The following is a 24301-nucleotide window of genomic DNA, read 5'->3' as shown; positions in this document are numbered from 1 at the left end:
CACACAAAAACATATCTATGATCAACTCCAAATCAAAATTATAATATAACAGTCAACTTTTAATGCTAATCAATGCTATTATTCTTACAAACAATACTTAAAGAAACGAATATTAAGCCTTGAGTACCTTTTGGTAATTTGTAGAGGATCATCAAGGATTGGGTCATTATCAAATGTTTCCTTATCGAAAAGTCTCTTTATGGCATAGTTTGCCAGTTGTTCCATAAGAAGATAGGTTTGGTTAATGTGCAAAAACATTGAAAAGTAGTGATTCTCCCCTTGAGAACATACATGAATACTCTCTGTCAGTATAACATTTGAAGTCTTTTCAAGTTTTGAGACTGCATCCCAGGAGATAATGAGTTTTACTGAAAATAAGAATTGTAAGTAGGCATGATTAAATTCTCAATATTAACTTATGCTCATAAATCAGGCCTTTTCAAATAATAACCACTTGAAAAATGCTATGAACAGCTAAAATATTTGAGTTCAAGATTAGTTAAAAACTTGAAACATCACCATGAATATGCAATAATTGGTGATTCTAGTAACATAATTTTAAAGAATTAAAATGCTTCTGATTTGATATTTCAATGCTTCTTTATATAATTACTTAATTATATAATCCCTGATGTAAAAGCTGTACATATACTATACACAGTACTGTTTGATTTTTATTGGGGCTACAAAGTGAGGGGTGGGTCATTAAGTACAATGGATACTAGATTCATATTGTATGTTTAAAACAAGGATTAAAACATGGAATGAAGCAAGCAGGTAATTTATAACAAGGGAAAGAAAGTAGTTATAATGATCCCAGATTGCCATCATGATTTAATATTCATTCACTTCTCACAATATGTGAAGCTTTCTATAAACACTTCTAAAAGCTTCCTATATTAAGCAACCAGTCCTATAAGGATTCTTTCTCTAGATGAAGAGAACTTTTTGATGTACAGTTTAATTACCTTTAATGTCAATCTCATTACTTTTTATATAACCTAACACCACCACAGAGTTAATAGGTCAGCCAGCAAATTCAAAACCATGATAATCAACAGAAACCACTTACTTTCTGATCCCAACAAAAAAGAATAGAAGCTCAGAAAATTGGTACTAAGATAGAGCCAACCCTGACAAGGAACCCGTCCTTTCCAATAACTACATGAATAATAGGTCACTAATTTCTCCTGTTCTGGTAAACCAAAAGATTTTTCAAACTTCAAAAGGGCTTCTCGAAATTTCTCAGGATCATCTTCTTTTGCAAAAGAATGTTTTCCCTCTTCAGCAATTAATCCCTAGAGGAGACAAAATATTTTCTTAAAAATTCATCATCATGTACAAAAATAAACTTTATATGTTTGATTGAATACACCTGTTACATATACATATAGTTACATACAATGTTATACACACACACACACACAATATATATATATATATATATATATATATATATATATATAATTTCTTTTAGGATAGTGGTAAGCAGAATGTTTTCAATATATATGTTTATATTTTATATATATATATATATATATATATATATATATATATATTTTTTTTTTTCCTTAGGGCAGAGGCAAACAGAATTTTTTTTTTTGTACTAGGATTTTTCTAATGCCTCAAGAAGCTACCACAAAAAAAGTATTAAATGTTTTCATTTTCTTTTGAACAAAGGTTTTACTCAAACTCTAAACTCCAGAGACATTGAAATGAAAATATCACTAAAAATACTTACATGGGCACCAATGACAAACCACTGGCTTTACAATTAATATTCCCTCTCTCTTTTCTGGTGGTGCTGGGAATGGAATCCAGGGCCTTATACTAGGCTAGCAAGCACTCTACCACTGAGGTATACCTCCAGCTCAGCTTTAGTTTTCCTAAGCATTATTCTGGCAATCATATGTGTGGTTCTACCAATCCTGAAAAGTGCTAGTAAAAGAATGACCTTCCAGCTGAGCATGGTGGCACATGCCTAGAATCTAAGCAGCTCCAGAGGCTGAGGCAAGAGGATTACGACTCCAAAGCCAGCCTCAGCAAGTAAGCAAGGCCTTAAAAAACTCAGTGAGACTCTGTCTCTAAATAAAAAATACAAAAAAAAAAGAATGATCTTCCATATAACTTCTGATCCTCATAAAAGATGGTCAAAGGTTTTAGTATTCCATTTACAAAATGTATCTATACCACTTACTCGTATCTTTCCTTGTACAAAATTAGTAATATCTTCATTTGAATCAAACACAGATAAGGTCTTCATGATATTTTGTTCCAACCAATCCCAATGCTGGGTTATTTCTTCTCTGTTGGCTCCTGATTAATAACATAAGAGAATATGACTCAAGGGAAGTCGCAACAAAATGGCTGTTGATATTTACAAGCTTACTTTAAAAGGAATGTATCTGCTCACTTTCAGAAATGATAGTCATAAATGAATAAAGGTATTACATTAATTCTATTTCCTCTTCATATGTGTACATGAATATATTTATCATTATAAATAGAAATAATATAATATATAATGAAAGGGGAAAAATTAATTATAGCTCACACAAAAAAGATAAAATTCTGTAAACAATATAACATAACTGATGCATATTATCTTTTGAGGACATGTAAAATACCAGAAAATATACATACATAATTTAATCCTTGATCTTCAAATAACACAACTAGCATTATGTTGCCCATCTGTATGGCTGAAAACAGCATGCATATGATGATCCTAGGAACACTGTGTAAATGTGGATTTCAACTGTGGCCACTCAATTTATGAAACCTCTGTTCAGTTACCCCATGTTAAATAACTTAGTAAACTTACAGCAATTTCATGAATGAGGTTAGAAAACCTGTAGCAAGGTTAAATGCATGTGACTTACTGAATCAGTGTTAGGTGGTTTATTGAAAATCAGATTAAATATTAGTTCTAAATTGCTTTAGCAATGTCTATCAGTCTCCCCTTACCCCCATCTACCTTTAAGGTCTTCCCAGAATCAAGGATAATACAACTATCATTTAAAAAGAAGTATCTTGACCTCTTAGAATATTATTTTTTGTTTTAGGGATTGAACCCAGGGGTGCTTTACCACTGAGCCACATCCCCAGTCCTTTTTATTTTTTATTTTGAAACAGGGCCTTGCTTAGTTGCTTAGGGCCTCACTAAGTTGCTAAATCTGGTCTCAAACTTGCAATCCTCCTATCTAAACCTCCTGCATCATTGGGATTAGAGGCATGCACCCACACCCAGCTAGAAAATTTTATAATATATGGAGACTGACACATTAAAATAGTTATTGAAACTGCCAAATTGTTTATTTTCTAGAATTCAGTTAGAATTGCAATCATGTTACTAAAGTTGCCATACCAAGAAATGATCTATAAATAAGAGCCATGAGGAAATTTTAAAGCCTTTATTTTGATCTTTTATGTACATGAAAGCTCACTCACAGGTAATTACTATATTTCTGCATCAGCTTAACTTGGGAGAATATGTTATATAATCATCCTTTATTTTTTTAAGTAGAAAGGACATTTGTTTCTAAATAATTTCAACCAATCAGATTTAGAGTTGAGGTTATAGAATTTTTGTAATGTCCTCGTTATTTAGTTCAACTGGCATTCAATTTAAAAGAACCAGGAGACAAAAATTAATTATATGTTGTATATTCATACACATGACATGTCTAGAAATTCATATCTTTTGCTTTTTAAAAGTATATCTATATTAGAAGAGAAGAGTAAAAGAGAAAAAGAAAAAAGGCAGTACTTCAACATAAAAAGGCCATAAATCTAGAAATCTGAGATTCTAATTTGGACCAGCAATACAATAGCATCAAAAAACAAGAACAAACTGTCACTGTGGGTATTTAAAAACTTATTTTGACTTGTTTTATTAAAAAGAATTATCACAATTCCTTTCCTACCCACAATATACATGTGGAAACATCTGAACTACCCCAGCATGAAAGAATATGTAGCAGGAAAGAATATTCACATTTTAAGGATATGATGCCTTTTTTGAGAAAGTAGGTGTATGAATTAAAAAAAAAAGGTTCAATTTTTCAGTCTTCTACTTCTTTATGGGACAAGCTTTAAGTTTTGGGATCACATTTAACTTCACATTTTCCTGATTTGAGTTATTAGAAATGAAATATATGAAATAAATATTTCACAGGGAAGGTTCCTTCTTTCTAACAGTTGAATGAAGCAGAAATAACTTGAAAAAATGAATCATCCAGCAGTAGTACTGACCAAAATCTGCTCAGAATCAGCACTGTTGGATAACATGCTTCTAGTTTCTTACATCACTCGATTTTTTTTTCCTTTTTGCAGTGCTGGGGATTAACATCACTAGATTTAAAAATTCCTAGTATTCTCTTATCCTTAAATAAACAGAGATCTTAATACTCTCCCAAAGCAGATTTGCACATTTAACTAATTTCTAAATCTCAAAACAATTGAGGAGTAGAAATAAATTTGAACATTCAGTTTTTTTAGTATCCTTACTCAATTTGAGTAATACATTTTAAAAATCATACTCACCACATGCAATTGACAAGTAAACTTGAGAATCTGGTGTCTGGTGTAAGATGCGAAATGGAGCTACTTTAGCAGTAGAGTCCAAGACTGAATCAAGAGTCCCAACCAGAAGCCCTGTTGTAATAGAAAGATTGCTGAAACTAAACTTTCCAAGAGACAAATAAAATCAATACCACTTCATGTGACAAAACTAATGAATTTGTTTTTCAACTTTTCTAGCCCAAAGAGCCTTTTAATAATGTTTTTAAAGAAAAAAATATATTTGGGATGAAAAGATTATCATGTTCTAATATGAGTAGTGTTTGAGAAAAATATCTTTCAATTATCGAGTAAGTTCAGTTCAATTGTCCAATTCTCACAATGTATCTGCAGCATTTATATACACCTCCTCCACAAGGTTATTTGTATAATAGGTAAGGATATAAAATTGGGCACCACGGACTACCTGTATATGAATCCTGCCTCTGTCACTTGTGTCCACTTGAGTACCTGCATTTATCCACATTTATAAAATAAGGAGAGTAAATAAAACCTACCACAAATGGTTGCTGTAAAGATTAAGTGAATTATTACATATAAAGCACTTAGGACAATGCTTAGCACACAGCAAAGCACTCAATATTAGTTAAATGTATTATTATTTAAGAAAATCTTAAATATTTAAATAAGACAAAACCTTGATTAACAATACTTTAATGAAGGGATTTTCTTTTTAACATTTTGTAATTCCTCTATTTGGAATTCAAGGCTCTTACTCAATTAGTCCAACTTTAATTATCTAATTATATTTCCTGCTACTTCCTAGAACAAAGTTTGATATTTTCTTAAACTAATAGCTAATTTCCCCCCTAGGGTCTTTGCTAAACAATTATCTTTTTACTAAGTAATGCTAACAAAATTCTTCTATTCAAGTACAGCTAATCCAAATTCTATATTTTCTTTAAGACACACTTCCCACATGAAATCTTCATTAGCAACCCCAAGCACTAATGCTTTCCTTTTCTCTGAACACTTATAACACTTCAGTTCCACATTATACAACCTAGCATTAGGTAATTAGACTGGTTATTACAACTACTTTCTAAATGTTTCATGTATAATTATTTGTTTCTCCTTATCTAGATTATTAGGTCTGGGGACAATAACCATGTTTTCTACCTCTGAGTCTGTATCCTTAACTTTCAACATATGCTGGGCACAATAAGGACATAGTTTGTTCACTTAACTGTATCAATGGGATGGCCTTGACTTATTAAATCTACTTTCTTTCCCAGAAGCTTTGATTTTTGGATTTTGATTTTACTCCATGAGGTATTTCCCTTTAATTTAGCATACAGATTTTTGAAAAAATATATAAATCAGGCTTTGGGCTCTTTTCCCACTTAAGCAGAGTTAAGATTTCAAGTAAACTTTAAATGAGAATATATGTAGGTTGATAGATGTGAGATAGAAAGTTATTATAAGCATAGAGGAAAGTAAATTACAGGATTAGAAGATAAACAAAGAGATAAAGGGAAATTTGGCTCAGCTAAAAAGATCAGAAAGAGTGGATATAGGAATAGATTTTTTTAAAAGTGAAAATGGGTCACAAATATAGCATACTATGAGTTAGAAATCTGACAGAGTATTTTGAGAATGGGGACAAAGTATCAAGAGAGAAAACACTTGAAATGGCAACATATAGATGATATAGAAAAGAAGTTATGTGATAATAAAAAGTTAGGATATGGGCTGGAGATGTAGCTCAATGCTATAGCTCTGGCCCAGCATACAGAAGGCCCTGGGTTGAATCCTCAGCGCTGCAAAAAGAAAAGAAAAAAAGAAAGTGAAATTATGAACTGAAAATTTTGTTTATAAAACAGAAATCAGAAGACCCAAACAAGTATTATAGAAAAGGAAGATTTGGGGAAGAGAGAACAGGAATGAGGAGGCAGGACAGAGGAAATGATGATACTTCAATTAATAATGAGAGAATTATTGAAGGATTTGGGGATAAAAGGAAATATAACCTTATCACTTTCAGTGGTTAAGTAGTGACTGAGAGAAACTGGAGATTTGATCAAGGAAAAGACAAATGGGACTTAACATATATGGACAGTGTCCTAAGAGAAAGTGTTTGGAATGGAGTGTCAAGAAATGGAGAAAAGGAGAATGTTCTCAACAAGAAGGCAAGAGAGTGAAAACATTAAAAAGTAAGATAAAAGAGTGACGATGAAAGAAAGCTAAAAGGGGTAAATGTCTCCAGGTTGAAAAATAGAACCAAGTGTGTATAAATAAATGTGTATATAAATATATAGACAAAATTGTCAATATAAAGGAATTATAATTTCAAATTAAAGCTGGACAGTTTTAGCTGTTGATAATTTTCTCTTCCAAGAATTTAAATTCTAAAAAAAGGTTTCAAAAAGAAAATTTCAAATTTATAAGGAAAACCATTTATTTATTTATTTTACAAGATTTGTAACAAAACTAGCTCACACCTATTTCTGTATTCACACATACTGTAAAAAGTAGTATTAAAAGAATAGGAGAAAAAACAAAGGGGGTAAATAAAAATTTGGCTCAGGTGAAAGATAACAGTGGCAGTGTGGAAGTGTGAGGAGACAGCGGAAAGAAAGAAGAGGCATGGAATCATTCCTGAGTGATATAACAATTAGTACTCTGATAAGTTTTGAGACTGAGGATAAGGTGGTCAAAATCACTGGCAAGAAAGGCCATTTTTTTTGCAGCAGAAATGTTTACAAGATTATATGGGCATTAGACTATGTAAAAAAGGAAAATGTTCAGTTTTTGTAAGTGCATGAAAGTAGGCAGTTAATATAAACTATGCAACAAATAATTTGGAAGCTAGCATAAGAATACAATTACAGTCACTCAGGGAACACTTCCAGCTCATTAAGCTGTAATCATCATCAAGTCTCTGCAAGTCATTCAGGAATTAATATGTGCCAATATTGTTATAAAAGTACAAGAAGATAAGCAGACAACATTGGGTTGCTTTTCCATACACAGAGAGGTTTATCATCTAACAACCTGATTATTCAAGGTCACGAACCAGCCTGCACCTGGGAAATCCTATGGCTATACTGAATTGGGAAGAGTATAGATACTGTCTGTCCACTGCATAACAGAACAAGAGATTTTAAAAATATCAATTAAAATCAGCCTTTGACTATAACTAAGTAAGGTAGCAATCAATGCTCTAGATCCTGGTAAAGGTCTATGAAGCTTTGGTAGCATCTTGCCATACAAGTGACACCCACTGTTATGACTGGAATATGAGGGGTCCTCCAAAAGCTCCTGTGTTAACACAGGAATATTAAGAAGCAACGTGATTAGATTATGAAAGCTATAACCTAATCACGCCATCCTAGTTTGAATGGTAACTGTAGGCAGTTGGGCTGGAGAAGGTGTGTCATGGGGACATGTCCTGAAAGGGTGCATCTCCCTATGGCCCCTTCCACCCACCCCTCTCTGCTTCCTAACCCTGCCATAAGCTAAGTAGCTTTCCTCCACTGGACTCTTCCCCCATAATGCTTTGCCTCATTTTGGGCCCAGAGCAATTGAGTCAAAGGACCAAGACCTCTGAAATTGTAGCCCCCAAATAAACCTTCCCTCCTTTAATTTATCCTTGTCAGGTATTTTGATCAGAGACACAAAATCTGACTAAAACCACCACCTTCTTGAGGAAACTCACCCCCATAATTGATGTGAAATACTTTTTATTAAATGTCACAGAAACATAACAAAAATACAGGTTCTACGTTTCTTAAAATATTTGGCACCTTTTTTTTTTTTACAAACAATGATTATTGTTCAAGCACCATTTTTTAGGCTGGATAAAGAACTGTAGACTTTGGAGAAAAAAAAATATGCCAACAGGTCATGTAATTCAACCTTCATCACATTCATTTCTTCTACAGCATCCCTGACAGAAAGTCTAGCTTTATCCTTGAGTAACTCCAGACTTTACATCTCCCAAGGCAGCCTATGACACTGGTGAGCATTTCTATTAATTAGAAAGTCCTTTAAAAAATATGGAAATATTTATATATCAAAATATGATAACTTCTAGGGCTTATGATTTATGCATAGGACCCAGTGCTGAGAAGGACCTTGTACATGGCTTAATGCTCTGTTGTTACTGTCCTGAAATTCTTAATTTTTTTTTTTTTTTTGTGTGTGTGGTACTGGGGATTGAGCCCAAGGGGAGTTCTACTACTGAGCTACAACTCCTGCATATTTTATTTTATAAGACAGGGTCTTACTAAGTTTCACCATACTGACCTCAAACTTGCAATTTTCCTGATTCAGCATCTTAAGTAGCTGGGATTACAGGTGTATGCCACCATGCCTGACAAAAGTCTTTAATTTTTGAACAAGGAGATTTAATTTTCATTTTGCAGTGGGCCTCACACATTAGCTAGCCAGGCCTGATTAGTCAGTTTTCTCTGGGCATTGAGATCATGGGTGATCAATACTTTTTGTATTTACACATAATTTTTGAAAATTTTACAATAGATACTTTTTAACACTTGATAGAAAAACAAAGCCAGCCATGTTTACTTGTCAAAATAAATAAATAAAAAGGAAAAGGAAGGCTTTTGTTAAGATAAATACAATTCTTTTTCGTTGCAACCTCAGGATAATACAAAACATACTCTATTGAATGTAATAGATCTTCAAATATTATGAATATAGATATCCTATTTTCTCTTATTCTTTTCTTCTAGTGTACAATATATCAGGCTCTTTTAACTGATCATGAGATTGTCCAAGTCTCTTATTATTTCTTACACTATTCTCTTAATGTACTTGTTTGTCAAAGGTTCTTTTAAAATGTGTCATTCAAACCTGAATATCAGATAAGGTCTGAACAAAAACAGGTGTTTTATACTGTGGGCTCCATAGTTCTTCTAATACAGTCTAAGATTATTATACTAGATTTATTGGCCACTACCTCATATTATCATACTAAAACTCTGATCAGAGATACTTTGACCCTTTTGATAAACATAAGCACCAACCTAGGTATTCTGATCTGTTCTGACAACTTTTTATGAAAAACTAAAATGCAGTTTACATGTACCCCATTTAAATTTTATCTTACCAATTTCAGCTGAACATTCCAATTTGTCCAGCTCTTTTTTAATTTTTTTAAAAATATTTACTTTTTAGTTGTAGTTGAACACAATACAATATTTATTTATTTTTATGTGGTGCTGAGGATCGAACCCAGTGCCTTGCACATGCTAGACGAGCACTCTACCGCTGAGCCACAACCCCAGCCCTATCCAGCTTTCTGAATCTTGATTTTTTTATCTTCTAAGATAGTGATTATCAATCTAAACTAGAAAATGGAATCATTTGGAGGAGTTTTTAAAACTTAAGTTTTAAAAATACTGAAGCCCCCAAATTCTGATTTAATTGATATGAGGTAGGACCTGTATATACTATTTTATCCTTAATTTTGTATTACAAAATTTTCAAACATAAAAATTTAATTACATGGTAGAACTTCTATGTACCTATCACGTGCTTTAATAATTATCAACACTTTCATTTATCCCTTCTGGAGTATTTTAAATAAAACCTCAGACATAATATCATTTCATCCATAAATACTCTATTTTGGTTTAAAAGGTCCTCAGATGAATCTACCATGCAGCCAGTGTTACTGTTCTATGGCAGAATACAATTCTATGGCATTAATTGTCCACTTTACTCTGGTACATTTGCAAATTTGTAAACATTTCTTTTGTGCTGGAGACCAATGATAATGATGAACAAGAAGGACCAAGAGCTTAGTATTGAAGCAGACACCATTTAAAAACCATAGCTTGAAAAAAATCAGTAAAAATCAAATAAAAACAAAAGTAGAAGAAAAAAACAGTCACAGCTTGAAGATGCTGTGTTCACTGTCAATGTGCTACTTTAGTACACAAACTAAAGTGTAATTTAGTTTGACAAGTGGTTCTTTCTGTTTGTAAACTAGATTGAGGGCATAGTGTAAAACAATACTGCTGTAGATGCAAAGGAGTCATGTAAATGAACTTCCTAAGTACAAACAAGATTTATTTCATTCTAAGTAAAATGTTCAATTACAAATTTTGGCCATAGTAATAACTGCTAGAACCTTACAGCAGATAAAATTTATCTCGTCGTAAGTTTTCATGCTTACAAAGTCAAACCAGTACTCCTTTACTGAATTTTTTATAATTTCAACTTCATTAAATATTAATGAACACACTAATTAGTCATCTGCCAATATACTTAGTAAGAAATATAATCAAATAAGAGAAAGTAGTGCACTCAACAGAGGTTGTAAGTTTTTCTGATTCTATTACTTTTGATACCAGATCTAAGTCTTTAAAACAGGACTGTGAATGTTTATTTTAAAATAATCCAATAGCCACAGTTGACATTTTGGAAGCTGCCAACTTTATACTAAGAGCTTTGGAAAACGGTTAATAAAAATAAGTTTTTTCATCCTGTTTTCAATCATCCTGTTTTCAATCTCCTTGAAAACTGGAGTAAACACACACACACACACACACACACACACACACACACACACACACTTCCTTAACTGAAATAATATTTGTTCATTAAAGGATTTAGAATTTTTTTTAGGGAAGCAACTAGTGACCTTTAGTTACTAAGAGGCAACTGAAGAAAACTGAAAACTACAATGATTTGTAGGAAAAATAAAGAAGAAATAAATGGTCCATCAATCCTAGCTACATAACTTCTTAATATTAAAATGTAGGAAAATTGTTACTGTCTTTACTTACAGCAAGGTCTTACACTTCAAGACTTATGCACCAATGTACAAAAATAGTAACCCTCAGAAAATTAAAGAAAACACAACACCTGAATTCCTAAGTGCAAAGCAAAATGCATGGCAGCAAATGAATAAACTTACAGTGTACTGCTTTGCAACATGATTTAGAAGAACTAAATCAGACCATAATTTTGATTAGTTTAAAACAAGAGGACAACTAAGATAATAATAAAAACCAGAAGAAGTGATTATTGAGTGTGGGATGTAGCTCAATAATTAGTGTTAGAGAGCTTGCCTCACATGTGTGAGGCCCTGGGTTCAAGCCTCAGCACCACACACACACAAAAAGTGTGATTATCTCTTGTGTTTAAACTTCACTTCTTTGCACTAGAGTAAGGGAGAAAAAAATAATAATGTAGATTTGGGTTGAAAGAGCTGAGAAAACCAAGAAAAAAAAAAGGTTTATATATTAGGTCCCTTTAATTCAGGTCTTTCTGTGGTATAAATATGGATGTGACTCTTCAACAGCCTTTTCTAGTTGTCATGTGCATTATATCTTGAGTCTGTATTTTCAACCTCAAATAAACCAATCTGGAATACTTGCTGTGCTCCCAACAACTGTTGTCTTTTGCTTTTGTACTATCATGTTATTCCTCCCACTTAGAATGTCCTCCCCCATTCTCTCTACTAAATCACTTCCCAGATATTGTTAGCACTAATAGATGGATGATTTAATTTAAAAAATCCAAACTAGTTTTTGGCAAGAGGTTCCACAGATGCCATGCTGGAATTCTGCCACCTGTATACCTTTATTTCAGTGCTGGGGAATGAACTCAGAGCCTCTCACATGCTAAGCAAGCATTCTACTACTGAGCTAAATCCCCAGGCCCACCTTTTGTTATTAATCACAGTTTTTTTAAAGTTGTTGATAGATCTTTATTTTATTCATTTGTTTATATGTGGTACTGAGAATTCAACCCAGTGCCACACATATGCTAGGCAAGTATTCTACCACTGAGCCACAACCCCAGCCCCATTAATTACAGTTTTTAGAAAAATTTTTGTATCTTTTAACAGGACCTTAGCATTCATTATACTTGAGTTGGCTTTGGAAAACTGCTTTGGAGGTTTCTAACATTTCCTTATTCATGCATAATCCCCACCACCAAGAGAAAACAACCCACAGGCTCATATTATTATTGACTACTCTAATAATAATATATTTATGTACTTGCTTATCAACTGTCTGTCCTATAATAAACTCTGAAAAAATAGATGTTTTACTCATACCCAGAAAAAAAATGGCCAGCTACCACTCTATTGCTCTGCATCCCTTCACAGCAAAATTCCTAGAATTACCTGTATTTACTCTGTTCCCAAATATGTGTTTGGTTCATATACTATAGTGTCTCTGGTATCCACTCATAGGTTACCTTAGGATGCCTTCCCAGATCAATTTATATAAAACACCACTCCATCCCATCTCTATAAGGATAACTTATTCTCTTCTTCATTTTGCTTAACTCCACCAGTCATATCATATGTCATATCACAAACATATGCCTCCCTCAACAAGAATGATACACCCATTGGAGAAGGGATTTTGTTTTCTTCATTGCTTTGTCTCCAGTACCTAAAACGGTCCTTGACTTTTAGAAGGCATTTAGTAAGTACCTGTTAAATGAACATATTGCATTACTTCTTTTACTTATATAGCAGTGGCAAAAGGAAGAAAATTAGGCAAACTTTCTAAGATAAAGGCAATATAAAATCTGTGATAGCTTATAGCAATGTGCCTTTTACTCTTATTTTCAGCTTACTTTATAACCATAGTTCTTCCACAACTATCCACAAAGTAGTATGAGGCTTTCATCACTTGGACGGGTATTTCTTCTTCAAGTACTGTTTTGAAAAATACTAATAGGGTAACCAAAGTTATGTGTATTCTTTATTACCATTCAGCAAAACAAGTAATGCTTACATTTGTAGAAGTACTGTTTGAGTACTTCTAGGTTTGAACAATATGATCAAAAGGAAATGCTGTCTTAATATTCTAATTCTTGTACATTATCTTGATTTGTAAAATATATATGCACATGCATAAATAGTACAGTACCAAAATTCTTCAATGATTAACTATCACAATTTTGTGTTTGCAGTGATATCCTTACATCTTGGACCTACTCAATGTAACTCCAAATTAATTTCTATATACAACATGAGAAAAATAATTACTAGAGACAATGCCATGTGTAAACACACACACCCACACCCCCCCCACACACACACATCCTCCTTCCAGCCATAAAATGGCACTAAAAATCTTATAATTTTATTAATATATAAATGAATGTCAAATAGGTGCTTATAGGTGTCAAAACTCACTGGGCCAAAATAACAATGGTCTGGAGGTAGAGAAGACAATGTTATCCTCATTTTGCAGGTGAAGAAACTAAACTTTCACAAAACAATCACAGCTGTGTTAGCGTTTCATCACTATGACCAAAATCCTGATGTAAACAATGTAAAGGAAGACAGTTTTATTTTTAACTCAGTTTCAAAGGGGGTTTATAAGTAGGCAGTCAATAACCCTTCCACTACCACCAAGGAAGTATGACTGTATTGATCATCCTTCATTTCTCAAAACCTCCTGCAAGCCTGTCCTTTTTCATTCAAATAGATCTTAAAGATATTTTTTTCTTATTACTGGAATCAAGGCCATCCCAGAGAGGGAGAGGAGCACAGTATGATTTGCCCTCTTTTGATGTTACCTTTGGAGTTTTCTTTTTAACAATTCAACTGGAAGCTAATATCCATAAATGCACAAATGTACTACCAAATTCAATGACTTCACTTACCCCATAAGCCTGCTTCTTTTATTTTCTTTGATTCATTAATATTTTAAAAATATTAAAGATTCTTTAATATTTTTATGATCTCTTTTCAGCCGTGTCTATGGTTTAGATATGAAGTCTCAAATACTCATGTGTTGTAGGCTTGGTCCCCAGTACAGCAATGTTCAGAGGTGGGGCTTTTAGGAAATGAAAGGTTTCAGTCCATGATTGGCTGGCTCCAAGGAAGAAACATCATAGTAGAAGGATGTGATAGAGAAAAGCTGTTCTGCCCAATGGCAGCCAGGAAGCACTAGGGTGTAAATCACAAGAAATTACTCTTCCAGGGCACAGCCCAAATGACCTAATTCCTCCATCTATGTCTCTTGTCCTACAGTTTCCATCACAACAGTCCATTCAAATTATTAATCCATCAAGTGGATTAATCTACTGATGAGGTTAGAACCCTCATGAACCTTTCATTTCCTAAAAGCCCCACCTCTGAATATTTCTGCACTAGGGACAAAGCCTACAACATATGAGTCTTTGAGACTTCATATCTAAACTATAGACACGGCTGAAAAGAGATCATAAAAATATTAAAGAATCTTTAATATTTTAAAAATATTAATGAATCAAGGAAGATAAAAGAAGCAGAGCTTATGGGGTAAGTGAAGTCATTGGATTTGGTAGTCCATTTGTGCATTTATGGATATTAGCTTACAGTTGAATTGTTAAAAAAGAAAATTCCAAAGACAACATCAAAGGAGGGCAAATCATACTGTACTCCTTTCCCTCTCTGGGATGGCCTTGATCCCAGTAATAAGGAAAAAACTTATTTTTAAAGATCTACTTGAATGAAAAAGGCCTGTAGGAGGTTTGAAGAAATGAAGGATGATCAATACAGTCATACTTCCTTGGTGGTAGTGGAAGGGTTATTGACTGCCTACTTATAAAGCCCCATGCCTTTTCAGGTACCCATTGATACAGTCTCTCAAACTTTCCTCTCCCCTGTTTTTCTTTGGGGAGTACCAGAGATTGAACTCAGGAGCACTTGATCACAGAGCCACATCCCCAGTCCTATTTTGGATTTTATTTAGAGATAGGATCTCAATGAGTTTCTTAGTGCCTCACTTTTGCCGAGGCTGGCTTTGATCTCATGATCCTCCTACCTCAGCCTCCTGAGCTGAGGGAGAATAGTAGAGTAGATTACAGGTGTGTGCCACTGCACCCAGCTCCCCTTTTTGCCATGGGGTCCATTCCATCCTTATGCATAGATTGAAACTACTACTCCAGTTCAGCTTAGGGCCATGAATCCTCAAACCTCAAGAGTTAAAGTCATAACTATGTAAACTGTGTGCAAAAGGTTTGTGGGGGAGTAAGAGATTTATAATGTAATCAGAAAACTAATCAAGTAGATTTCATTCTGACTTTAAAAAAGACTAAAAAGTAGTGATACCAACCATTCTTCATTTCTCAAAGTTTCCTATAAGGCTGCCCATTCTGATTGAAAGAGATAATTCAAGGTATTTTTATTTTTTAAATTTATTTTTAGTGCACTGTAGTTATACATAATAGAGGGGTTCATTTTAACATATTCATAAATGCATAGAACATAGTTTTCTCCATTTTAATTCCCATTACTATCCCCTGATCCCTGTACTCTGCTTTATTGATCTTCCTTCAATTTATTTATTTATTTTTAATTGGTACCTTACAGTTATATATAAATTTGGAATGCACTGGGATATAGTCACACATGCACATAGCATAATTTGGAAACTTTGTTCCCCAGTTCTTCCCCTTTTCCTCCCCTCCTCCCTCCCCCTTGATCCCCTGCTTCTACTCTACTATTCTCCCTTCTGCTTTCAGGAGATTCCCTTTTTTTATACCCTTAAAGACAATTTTAAAATTTGATGTTCTTGGGAGGTAGAGGAACATACAAAGTGATTTGCCTTCCCTAGGGGTTGCCCTGTGGGATTTTCTTTCAAACAAGTCAAAATGATAATTTATTAATTTATTTGTGTGTGTGTGTGTGTGTGTGTGTGTGTGTGTTGGGCAGTAGATCTTTCCTTACCTAATATAAAATGCCATGCCCACCATTTGGGCAACAGATATTTTATAAGAGGGTTCCTTTGTGAACATGGAATACAGGGATATTCTGCTAATACATACTTAATGCCAACATTTTCAGAGCCGGACTCCAGTTGGGGGGTGGGGAAAACAGAAGAAAATATTTATATTTTCAAGGGATGATCAGGAGGAGTTTTATAAAAGGCTACTTATTGTTTACTATGTATACGTTTATAACAAATAGTTTACACAGTTGATTTGTGAAGCCTAAATACCATAAAAGGGAAAGCTTATTTCAAACACTTTAAAATAGAAAGCTAATTTCAAATGTCATCATGTTCTAGTTACTACAGATGATTTAATTTCAAAGTATAGTACACTAAAATGAAAGAGAAATAAGGAAACAATATCTTAAAATCTTCCATTTTAATAAATTTTATTTTGTAGTTTTGTTCTATACCACAAAAAAACAAGGTTTACTTCTGGGCATGGTGGTGCATGCCTGTAATCCTGGTTTGGGAGGCTGAGACAGGAGGATTGGGAGTTCAAAGCCAGCCTTAGCATTTTAGTGAGGCACTAAACAACTCAGTGAGACCCTGTCTCTAAATAAAATACAAAAAAGGGCTGGGGATGTTTCTCAGTGGTTAGGTGGCCCCAGGTTCAACCCATGGTACCAAAAAAAAAAAAAAAAAAGCTTACTGAGTGGGATTATTGATCCAACACCCAAGAACCTGCTTACTATTCAGGTATGAACAATTTCAAGAGAAAAAGTTTCTCACCTTGGGCAGTTTTACCCAAATTAAGGCTTCCTCACTGGCAAATATTCCTTAAGTCCCATACACTAGAGTACTTAATAAAATGTAGCCCATGTTATGGTTCCCATCTGCCAAGAGGGGCAAACTGTTGATTTATGCTTAATAAAAATATGCATACCTTATTTGAATTATACAAAACCAGGTGCTAAATTAAAATGGCATAGAAGAGTCATTACCCTTATCAATCAGGAGAAGCAAGGGATAACAGTAAGGTAACTATAAAATCCAGAAGAGTAATTTACTTCTCTAAATGAAGGAAAACTACTTTTTCTGCATAACAACCTTATATATAATAAATGTTTCCACAAAAATTCCATTGCACTGTGAGCCAGGATAATTAAGATAGATAAAGTTAGGCAAATGATCAGCTATCTACCAGACACCCACTACAAGTGTTTACAAATTTAGAAAAGGGACCTCAAAATTCTTTTTTAAAAAATATTTTTAGTTGGACACGATTCCTTCCTTCCTTCCTTCCTATGTAGTGCTGAGGATCGAACTCTGTGCCTCACACGTGTGAGGCAAGCACTCTACCACTGAGCTACAGCCCCAGCCCAGGACCTCGAAATTCTAACTTCCAAACTAGTCTCCTACTATAACCATCTTAGGGTTCTCTGTTGCTCCTACTTCATTATTAGGGGAAAAAACTGAGTCAACTAACTTCACTAAGTCCATTACCTAAAGTCATTACATGGCTGGTGGCAATTGCCAATTACTATATGGCAAAGAAATGAAATCTTAAAATACAATCATTAACACTTCTGGATGGTAATTATCTTTTCTTCATTAAACAAAATGTATCAGCTAACTTTATAAATGGATAGAACATATCACTAGGTTTTAGCAAACAACATGGTCAAATGCAAGCTTATGCTGGCACACAAACTTGTAGGAGGCTAATTCTAATATGGACTTACATAGTAAAGTGCAATTTTAAGTAAGAATACTGTAATTGAGTATCCAAGAAAATAAGCATATTCTTTTGCTCTGATCCAAAAAGAACCAAATTTAGAAATAGCTCTTTGCTCCTTTCTGGTCCATTTTGTTTAATTTACATGGTCTTATAATGGCAGCTCTCATGCAATAATTAAGGCATCCTGTCAATACTATGGGTAAAATAATCATGCAGAGATACAAACTGACCACCAAGTCAATAGGCTTATCACTAGTCACAACATGTACCATGTGACAGAAATCTTGGTTTATTTCTTCAGACAAATAAATTTCCTCTTATACTAGAGAGAAGGGAATGACTAAAGAGGTGGGTGGGATGGAGAGAAGAAACTGATACAAATGGTCCATGGTTTAAGAAGACATGAAAAATGAAAACTCAAACACAGAAAATAAGTAGTAATTTTATAAAGGAAACTTAACAAGAAAAATACCACCTAACACTATATTATTGTGACTTGATTCTTCAGCATTTGGTTGACCTATTATTTTTCAGAAACACAGTTGTATGAAGTGAAATACACTTATTTGGTAAATATAGACAGAAGATCAGCAAAAATTCTGGTCAAGTAAAATTATGGGAAATCAAAATATAGTAGATGGGGCTGTGGTTGTTGCTCACTGGCAGAGCACTTGCCTAGCACCCGTAAGGCACTGGGTTTGATCCTCAGCACCACATAGAAACAAATAAAGGTATTGTGTCCATCTACAATTAGAAAACATTTAAAAAATATAGTAGACAACTAACTACCTCTGAGGCTGTTAACAGAGGGATGTAAGATCTGTTTCAAATATATCCTGACCTATTATCAATGGCCCCAAATGGTTAATTTACATGACTGAGTAATTGGTTTTCAAATTAAAACTTATTCTCAAATTTTAATCTAGAAAATACCTGTTATCTACTAAATGGCAACTCTTCTGCAAAATAACACCCATAATTTCTAAAAACCAGAAAATGACAAACTACCAAGTTTATAGTGGCAATTTTTGTTGCCATATTTTCAAAAGAACTTTTTTAAAAGCTGGATAAAATAAATAGGTGTTGCAAGATTTTCTATCTCTATCTATATATGACCTGTAGAAACTCAGAATTCTCTTTGGAGGTGGCTTTAAAAAATGGGAAATAACAGCACACATTTATTACCATTTTAACAACATACATTGATTTGGTACCTTTTATCTTTCATTTTATCCTCTCAACTGAAGTAGGCACTGTTTTACAAAAGAAGAAAATCAATGTCACATCCCCCATTAATTTTCACTCAATTTTTCAATCATTTCATTCTAATTATAATTTGCCTGATCTTCCTCCTCTCCTACTCCATCCTCTCCCTTTATCCAGATAATGAGCACTTTAAAGGTGGGGAACAGAATCTTAACAGTCGTTGTATCTGAACATTCACTGTAGCATAGAGTGATCCTGTGAGGCTGAGTAAATGAAAGAATTTAACAAATATCATCCAACAAGTAAGAGATGAGGATGGGACTAAAATGCAGGTTTTCAGATTCCTCTCTCTTTCCTGTACATCATGCTGCCTAAGTTAAGCCAGGTCTACCAACTGCAAGGTCACAATACCGACCAGAAATGATCATGAAAAAGAGTTCTCCTCTCCCCAACGTCCAAAAGTTTGAATGCCCCTGCCCAAGACTAGTGACCTCAAAATAACATTCTCTGGAGACTTCAGACACTTGACCAAGGAGCAGTTCTTAATTTTTAAATCTAAAAATTGAGGGGACGGCAGTGTGAGTTAAGCAGAAAGCGTTGAATTTCCATTTTTCTAATGGATTTGGTTTAGAATCATGGCTTTGAGAGAAGAGCCAGCTTCAAACACTCAAGAGAAATGTATTACGACGTTGTAACAGTCTGGGAGGAGCTCCAAGGACTGAAAACTTGGAGACAAGTAAAGGACGCTAAATTTGGGAGAGGTCAGTAATTCTGAGCCCGATGCCTCGACCTCTTCCACATCCCTCTCCCCAGTTCAATTCCCGATTTCATGCCTACCTCTCAGGATGCGATGGGGGCGCTTCTTTCTCCTCGCCATTCCCGTGCTCCATACCACCCCCTCCCCCCCACACACACTTAAAACTCCCCAGGTGGTGATTATCGGTATATATTTTTTGGGAAAAGTTAAGTCCACAACTGAGAACTGGCCCCTAATACCAGGCTAAATGTGACTGTTCTAGCTTAAACACTAGCCATCAGCCCCCTCCCCCATAGGAAGCGACAGGGCAGGTGCCTGATTCTCTCTCCGCCTCTGAAAGAAGCGTTCCCCACTCCCTTGTCCCACCCAAAAAGCAACTGCTCGTCCAGGGCTCTGTGGTGGTGGCGGTAAGGTGGTGGTAGTGGCGGCGGGAGCTGAACCCCTGTCCCTCCGCCCAGGGTTTAGGATCGGGCATCTGGAAAGCGACGAGTAACTGTTTTCCTCACCACCTTTTAACTAATAGTGAACAGAGTCCTGAGGCAAATAGGGCCAGCCACAGCTTACCTGTGAGACCTCCTCCACCTTCTTCCCCGTAGCCTCGACGCCGTTGCAGCACGAAGTAGTCGTTGGACCTTTCCATCAGCCACAGCTTCAGCGCATTTTTCAGGAGCACTTCCTCAGGCTTTAGCCACATCGCGGTGAACTTTGTGCCCCACCGGGAGCAGCGACCTATATGCCCTCTTCACCTCACCCACAACCCGCTTTTCCCCCTTTTACTTCTCCGCCCACCAAATCTTCCTCTGGCTGCAGCGGCTCAGGTTCAGGTTTCTACACTTCCCCCAACCCTCCCTTCTCTCCCACGTAGGCAGCAAGATTGCCAATTCCCTCCCACAGCGCTACCGCCCGACTGGGAAATAGTCCCGCTTCCTCGCCTATTGGGAGTTGTAGTTTCCTGCCCGTTTGTCTGTATTCACGAGACCTCAGCATGGAACTACAATTCCCAAAATGCATTGGTTGAGAACGGGTGGGGGATGCTTTCAAAGTGGGTCCCGCCACTTGTTAAGCGTGTTTTGGCTGTGTAAAGTTTAAAGCGTTTTCGGTTCTAATAAGTTAACCTTAGGTATAAAGATGTTGGGCACCTCATCCTTTTACAGCGAGGGTTTTAACTTGTAAAAAACAAACTTTCCGGAATTTTGTAGTAACGGCTCATTCTGGGAAGCAGCAGTAGCAGCAACTGACAAGTAGTGCTCCTTGCTTGGTATTGTGTACTTAGGCGATCTCATGATCTCGGGACATCACATCTTCTTCGCCACTTTCCACATCAATAAATGAAAGCACTAACAAGTGAGGTGACTTATCCAAGGTCACACAGTGCTATGATTCCTCGTCGAAGTTCAAAATTTTGTCCCGCTTGAGCTAGCTCTAACTGCTCATATTAAAAGAATATAAAATCTCCATAAGCCACACATTTTCCTTTTGCCACGCATCTCTCCCTTCCCTCGCTGCCGACCCTGTTTATTGAATTACTGTAATAAGCCAAAGAAACTCTCTAGACCATTTTTCCTTTTCAAGATCCAAGCAGTTTATAAACAGGTTTGTTGTTGGTTGTTTTCTTTCTTATACTCTTTTAAGGGGGGAAAAACCTTTTTAGGCCAGCCTTCATCTCTTTATTATATTCTGGCAACACATAGCTTCAACACTAAGGTGAAAGAGGCCAGTAATCTGCATGACATACCTATGAGGAATTTGTGAGGGTTGTTTTTATTATGATAAGTTAGTTCCCCCAGAGTTAAAGAGTGCATTAAAAGGGGAATCAAGTTTACAGGAAGGAAGGAGTTGGGAGACAATGTACAAACCAGGGTTCTTGGCAAGGTGTTTTGGGAATGAATCCTCAAGGCCATATGGTTTAGAAAACTGTGGAGTGCGGCATACACAGATGCCAAGTCCTGGAGCCCAGGAACTTTGCCCTGAAGGAGCATCGTCTCTGGCTTAGCCTTCCCAAGATGTGGGAGCATGCTGCAAGCAGTAATTTTTCTTGTGGGTGAGAAAAAAAGTGCAATCCGGGATTCTCTTCCACAAAAAGGCAGTTAAGTCTTAAGGCAGCTCTCTGGAGAATATGGGAAGAGGCAATCTTCCCAGAGCCCAGACTGCAAAGTATCCTTGGGAAAAGCCATCCCAATTTGGATGTTAATAAGGAAAGTCATTTCTTCTCATCTTTCTGGTAAAAAATCAGCAAACACAGCAAATGCAGAGATATGAAGTTTCTTATTTCCCTTTTAGTTTTCCTTCCCTTTTTAATTTCCTTCCTCATCAAACCACATTCTTTTCTAATATCCTTAAAAGTTAAAGTGAGCAGAAATGAATGTCTGTTTTATTTATTTATTTATTTATTTTACTTTTTACTCCAGATATACCCACAGACTCCCTGTTTTGGGATCAGGCCTACTTTCAGTTCAGAGCAGAGCTTTCAGAGAGCTCCTGCTTTAGTAAATAAACATCTCACCCACCATGCAAAGACAACATTTTTCAAATTAAGTTACTTTTTAATGTAAAGCTTTAGCCAGATTATTTTATGCCTTCATAAATATAAATATTTTTTCCAAAAGTATTTTTAAAAATAAAATATCACTCCTTATTGTTCAATAGTGCATGTTAATGTAAATTGTTAAGAAGAAGGACCTTATTGCAAACATCCTTGAATATTATTGGTGGTATTGTACTGATACTTAATATACATTATATCATTTATTTTTTCATTAATAATACACTTCTTTATGTTTACTTTATAGATGAAGGTTCAGAAAATATACTTTCCAAGCCAATTTTGTTTTATTGTCTCAGATGTGAAACATGTACAAAACTTTAAATATATATATATATACATAATTACATAATATATAATCATATAATTATAACAATATGATTATGCAATACAATAACAATATAATGCAATAATTATTATAATTATAATTTATATATAATTATGTAATATTAATATTAATCAGTATAGTAATATAAGCTCTAGGTTATGATTTCCAACCTTTTTTTTGGTACTGGGGATTGAACTCAGGGGCAGTTAACCACTGAGCCATATCCCCAGCCTTTTTTATTTTTGATTTTGAGACATGGTCTTGCTAAATTGCTTAGGGCCTACCTAAATTTTTGAGGCTGGCTTTGAAGTTGAGCCGCTGGGATTACTGGTGTTCACCTATTTTAATGCACCCATGTCAATTTCATTGAAATAGTCACAGACTTGAAAACTTCAAATTTAGTCAGGCTCAGTGGTGCATGCCTGTAGTTCCAGAGACTCAGGAGGCTGAGACAGGAGGATCATGAGTTCAAAGCCAGCTTCAGCAAGGGTGAGGCGCTAAGCAACTCAGTGAGAACTTGTCTCTAAATAAAATACAAAGTAGGGCTGGGACAAGGCTCAGTGGTTGAGTGCCCCTGAGTTCAATTCCTGGTACAAACAAAACAAAACAAAAAACCTTGGAATTTACTGGATTAACAGCATACAGTTAAACACATGGCAGAGCTGGAATCTGAACCTAGATATATTTGACTACAAACCAAAACACTATCCTGTCCCTGTATATGGTCCACAGAAACCCCAAACATAACATGTCCAAAGCCAAACTCATTTCTCCGAAATCCCACCTGACTGATGTTTTCCCTACTAGGTTCTCTTATTTAAGGGCACTACTGTGTACCAAATTGCTGAAGCCAAGTATCTTGGAATAATCTTAGACTTTCTCTCATCACCTCCTTTTCCCCTACCTCCACCAACCTCTCTCTTCCAATCCCCACTTTCTTTTAAAAAATCCATCCCATCTTCCTACTATGGCTTTAGGTTAGCCTGACAGCACTTCCTTGCTATATTATTATAATGGCTTCCCAACTTGTCCATCTGCTTCCATTCTTGTTTTTTGATTTATCTAAGCCAAATGTTTATGGGCCCAGTGCCCATGTGGAGATGAATAACACCTCATTTATCCAGAGGTCAGTCTTTCAGTTGATTCCGTCTTTTATTTATTTTGGAACTGGGGATTGAACCCAGAGGAGCTTTACCACTGAGCCACATCCCCATCCCTTTTTATTTATTTATTTTTTATTTTGAGACAGGGTCTTGCTAGGTTGCTTAGGGCCTCATTAATTTGTTGAGGCTGGCTTTGAACTTGAAATTCTCTTCCCCCAGCTTCTCAAACTGCTGGGATTACAGACATGTGCCACTGCATCCAGCTCAATCACCTATGAGGAAAGGTGTAAGGAAACCCCAAATAGCAATTCCAAACCCATATTAGGCTGAGTTTTTCATTCGGTGGTTTATTGGCTTCCTATTTAAAATGAAGTTCGCTAGCTTAGTTTATGATTTTTTTTTATAGT

General features: G+C 35.3%; 1 protein-coding gene across 2 annotated transcripts in view; it reads right to left on the bottom strand.

The window, feature by feature from the left end:
• Positions 1 to 20751, bottom strand: part of Tbc1d8b (TBC1 domain family member 8B) — a 72373-nt gene extending 51622 nt beyond the window's left edge. For both annotated transcript variants that reach the window (XM_046420825.2, XM_046420826.2), the window contains exons 1-5: positions 20486 to 20751; positions 4546 to 4656; positions 2198 to 2316; positions 1073 to 1298; positions 128 to 368 (exon numbers count right to left, since the gene is read on the bottom strand). In XM_046420825.2, coding sequence (XP_046276781.1) covers positions 128 to 368; positions 1073 to 1298; positions 2198 to 2316; positions 4546 to 4656; positions 20486 to 20615 — 827 coding nt within the window. In that variant the 5' untranslated portion in view covers positions 20616 to 20751. The remainder of the gene's footprint in view (positions 1 to 127; positions 369 to 1072; positions 1299 to 2197; positions 2317 to 4545; positions 4657 to 20485) is intronic.
• Between the last annotated feature and the right edge of the window lie 3550 nt (positions 20752 to 24301).

Source organism: Marmota monax, unplaced genomic scaffold (genome assembly GCF_021218885.2).
Source record: "Marmota monax isolate L192 unplaced genomic scaffold, Marmota_monax_Labrador192_F-V1.1 WCK01_AAM20220418_F8-fsc00050, whole genome shotgun sequence".
In the NCBI taxonomy this organism is placed as follows: domain Eukaryota; kingdom Metazoa; phylum Chordata; class Mammalia; order Rodentia; family Sciuridae; genus Marmota; species Marmota monax.
The sequence above is the reverse complement of the archived record's forward strand: the minus strand, read 5'-3'. Positions and strand labels throughout refer to the sequence as shown.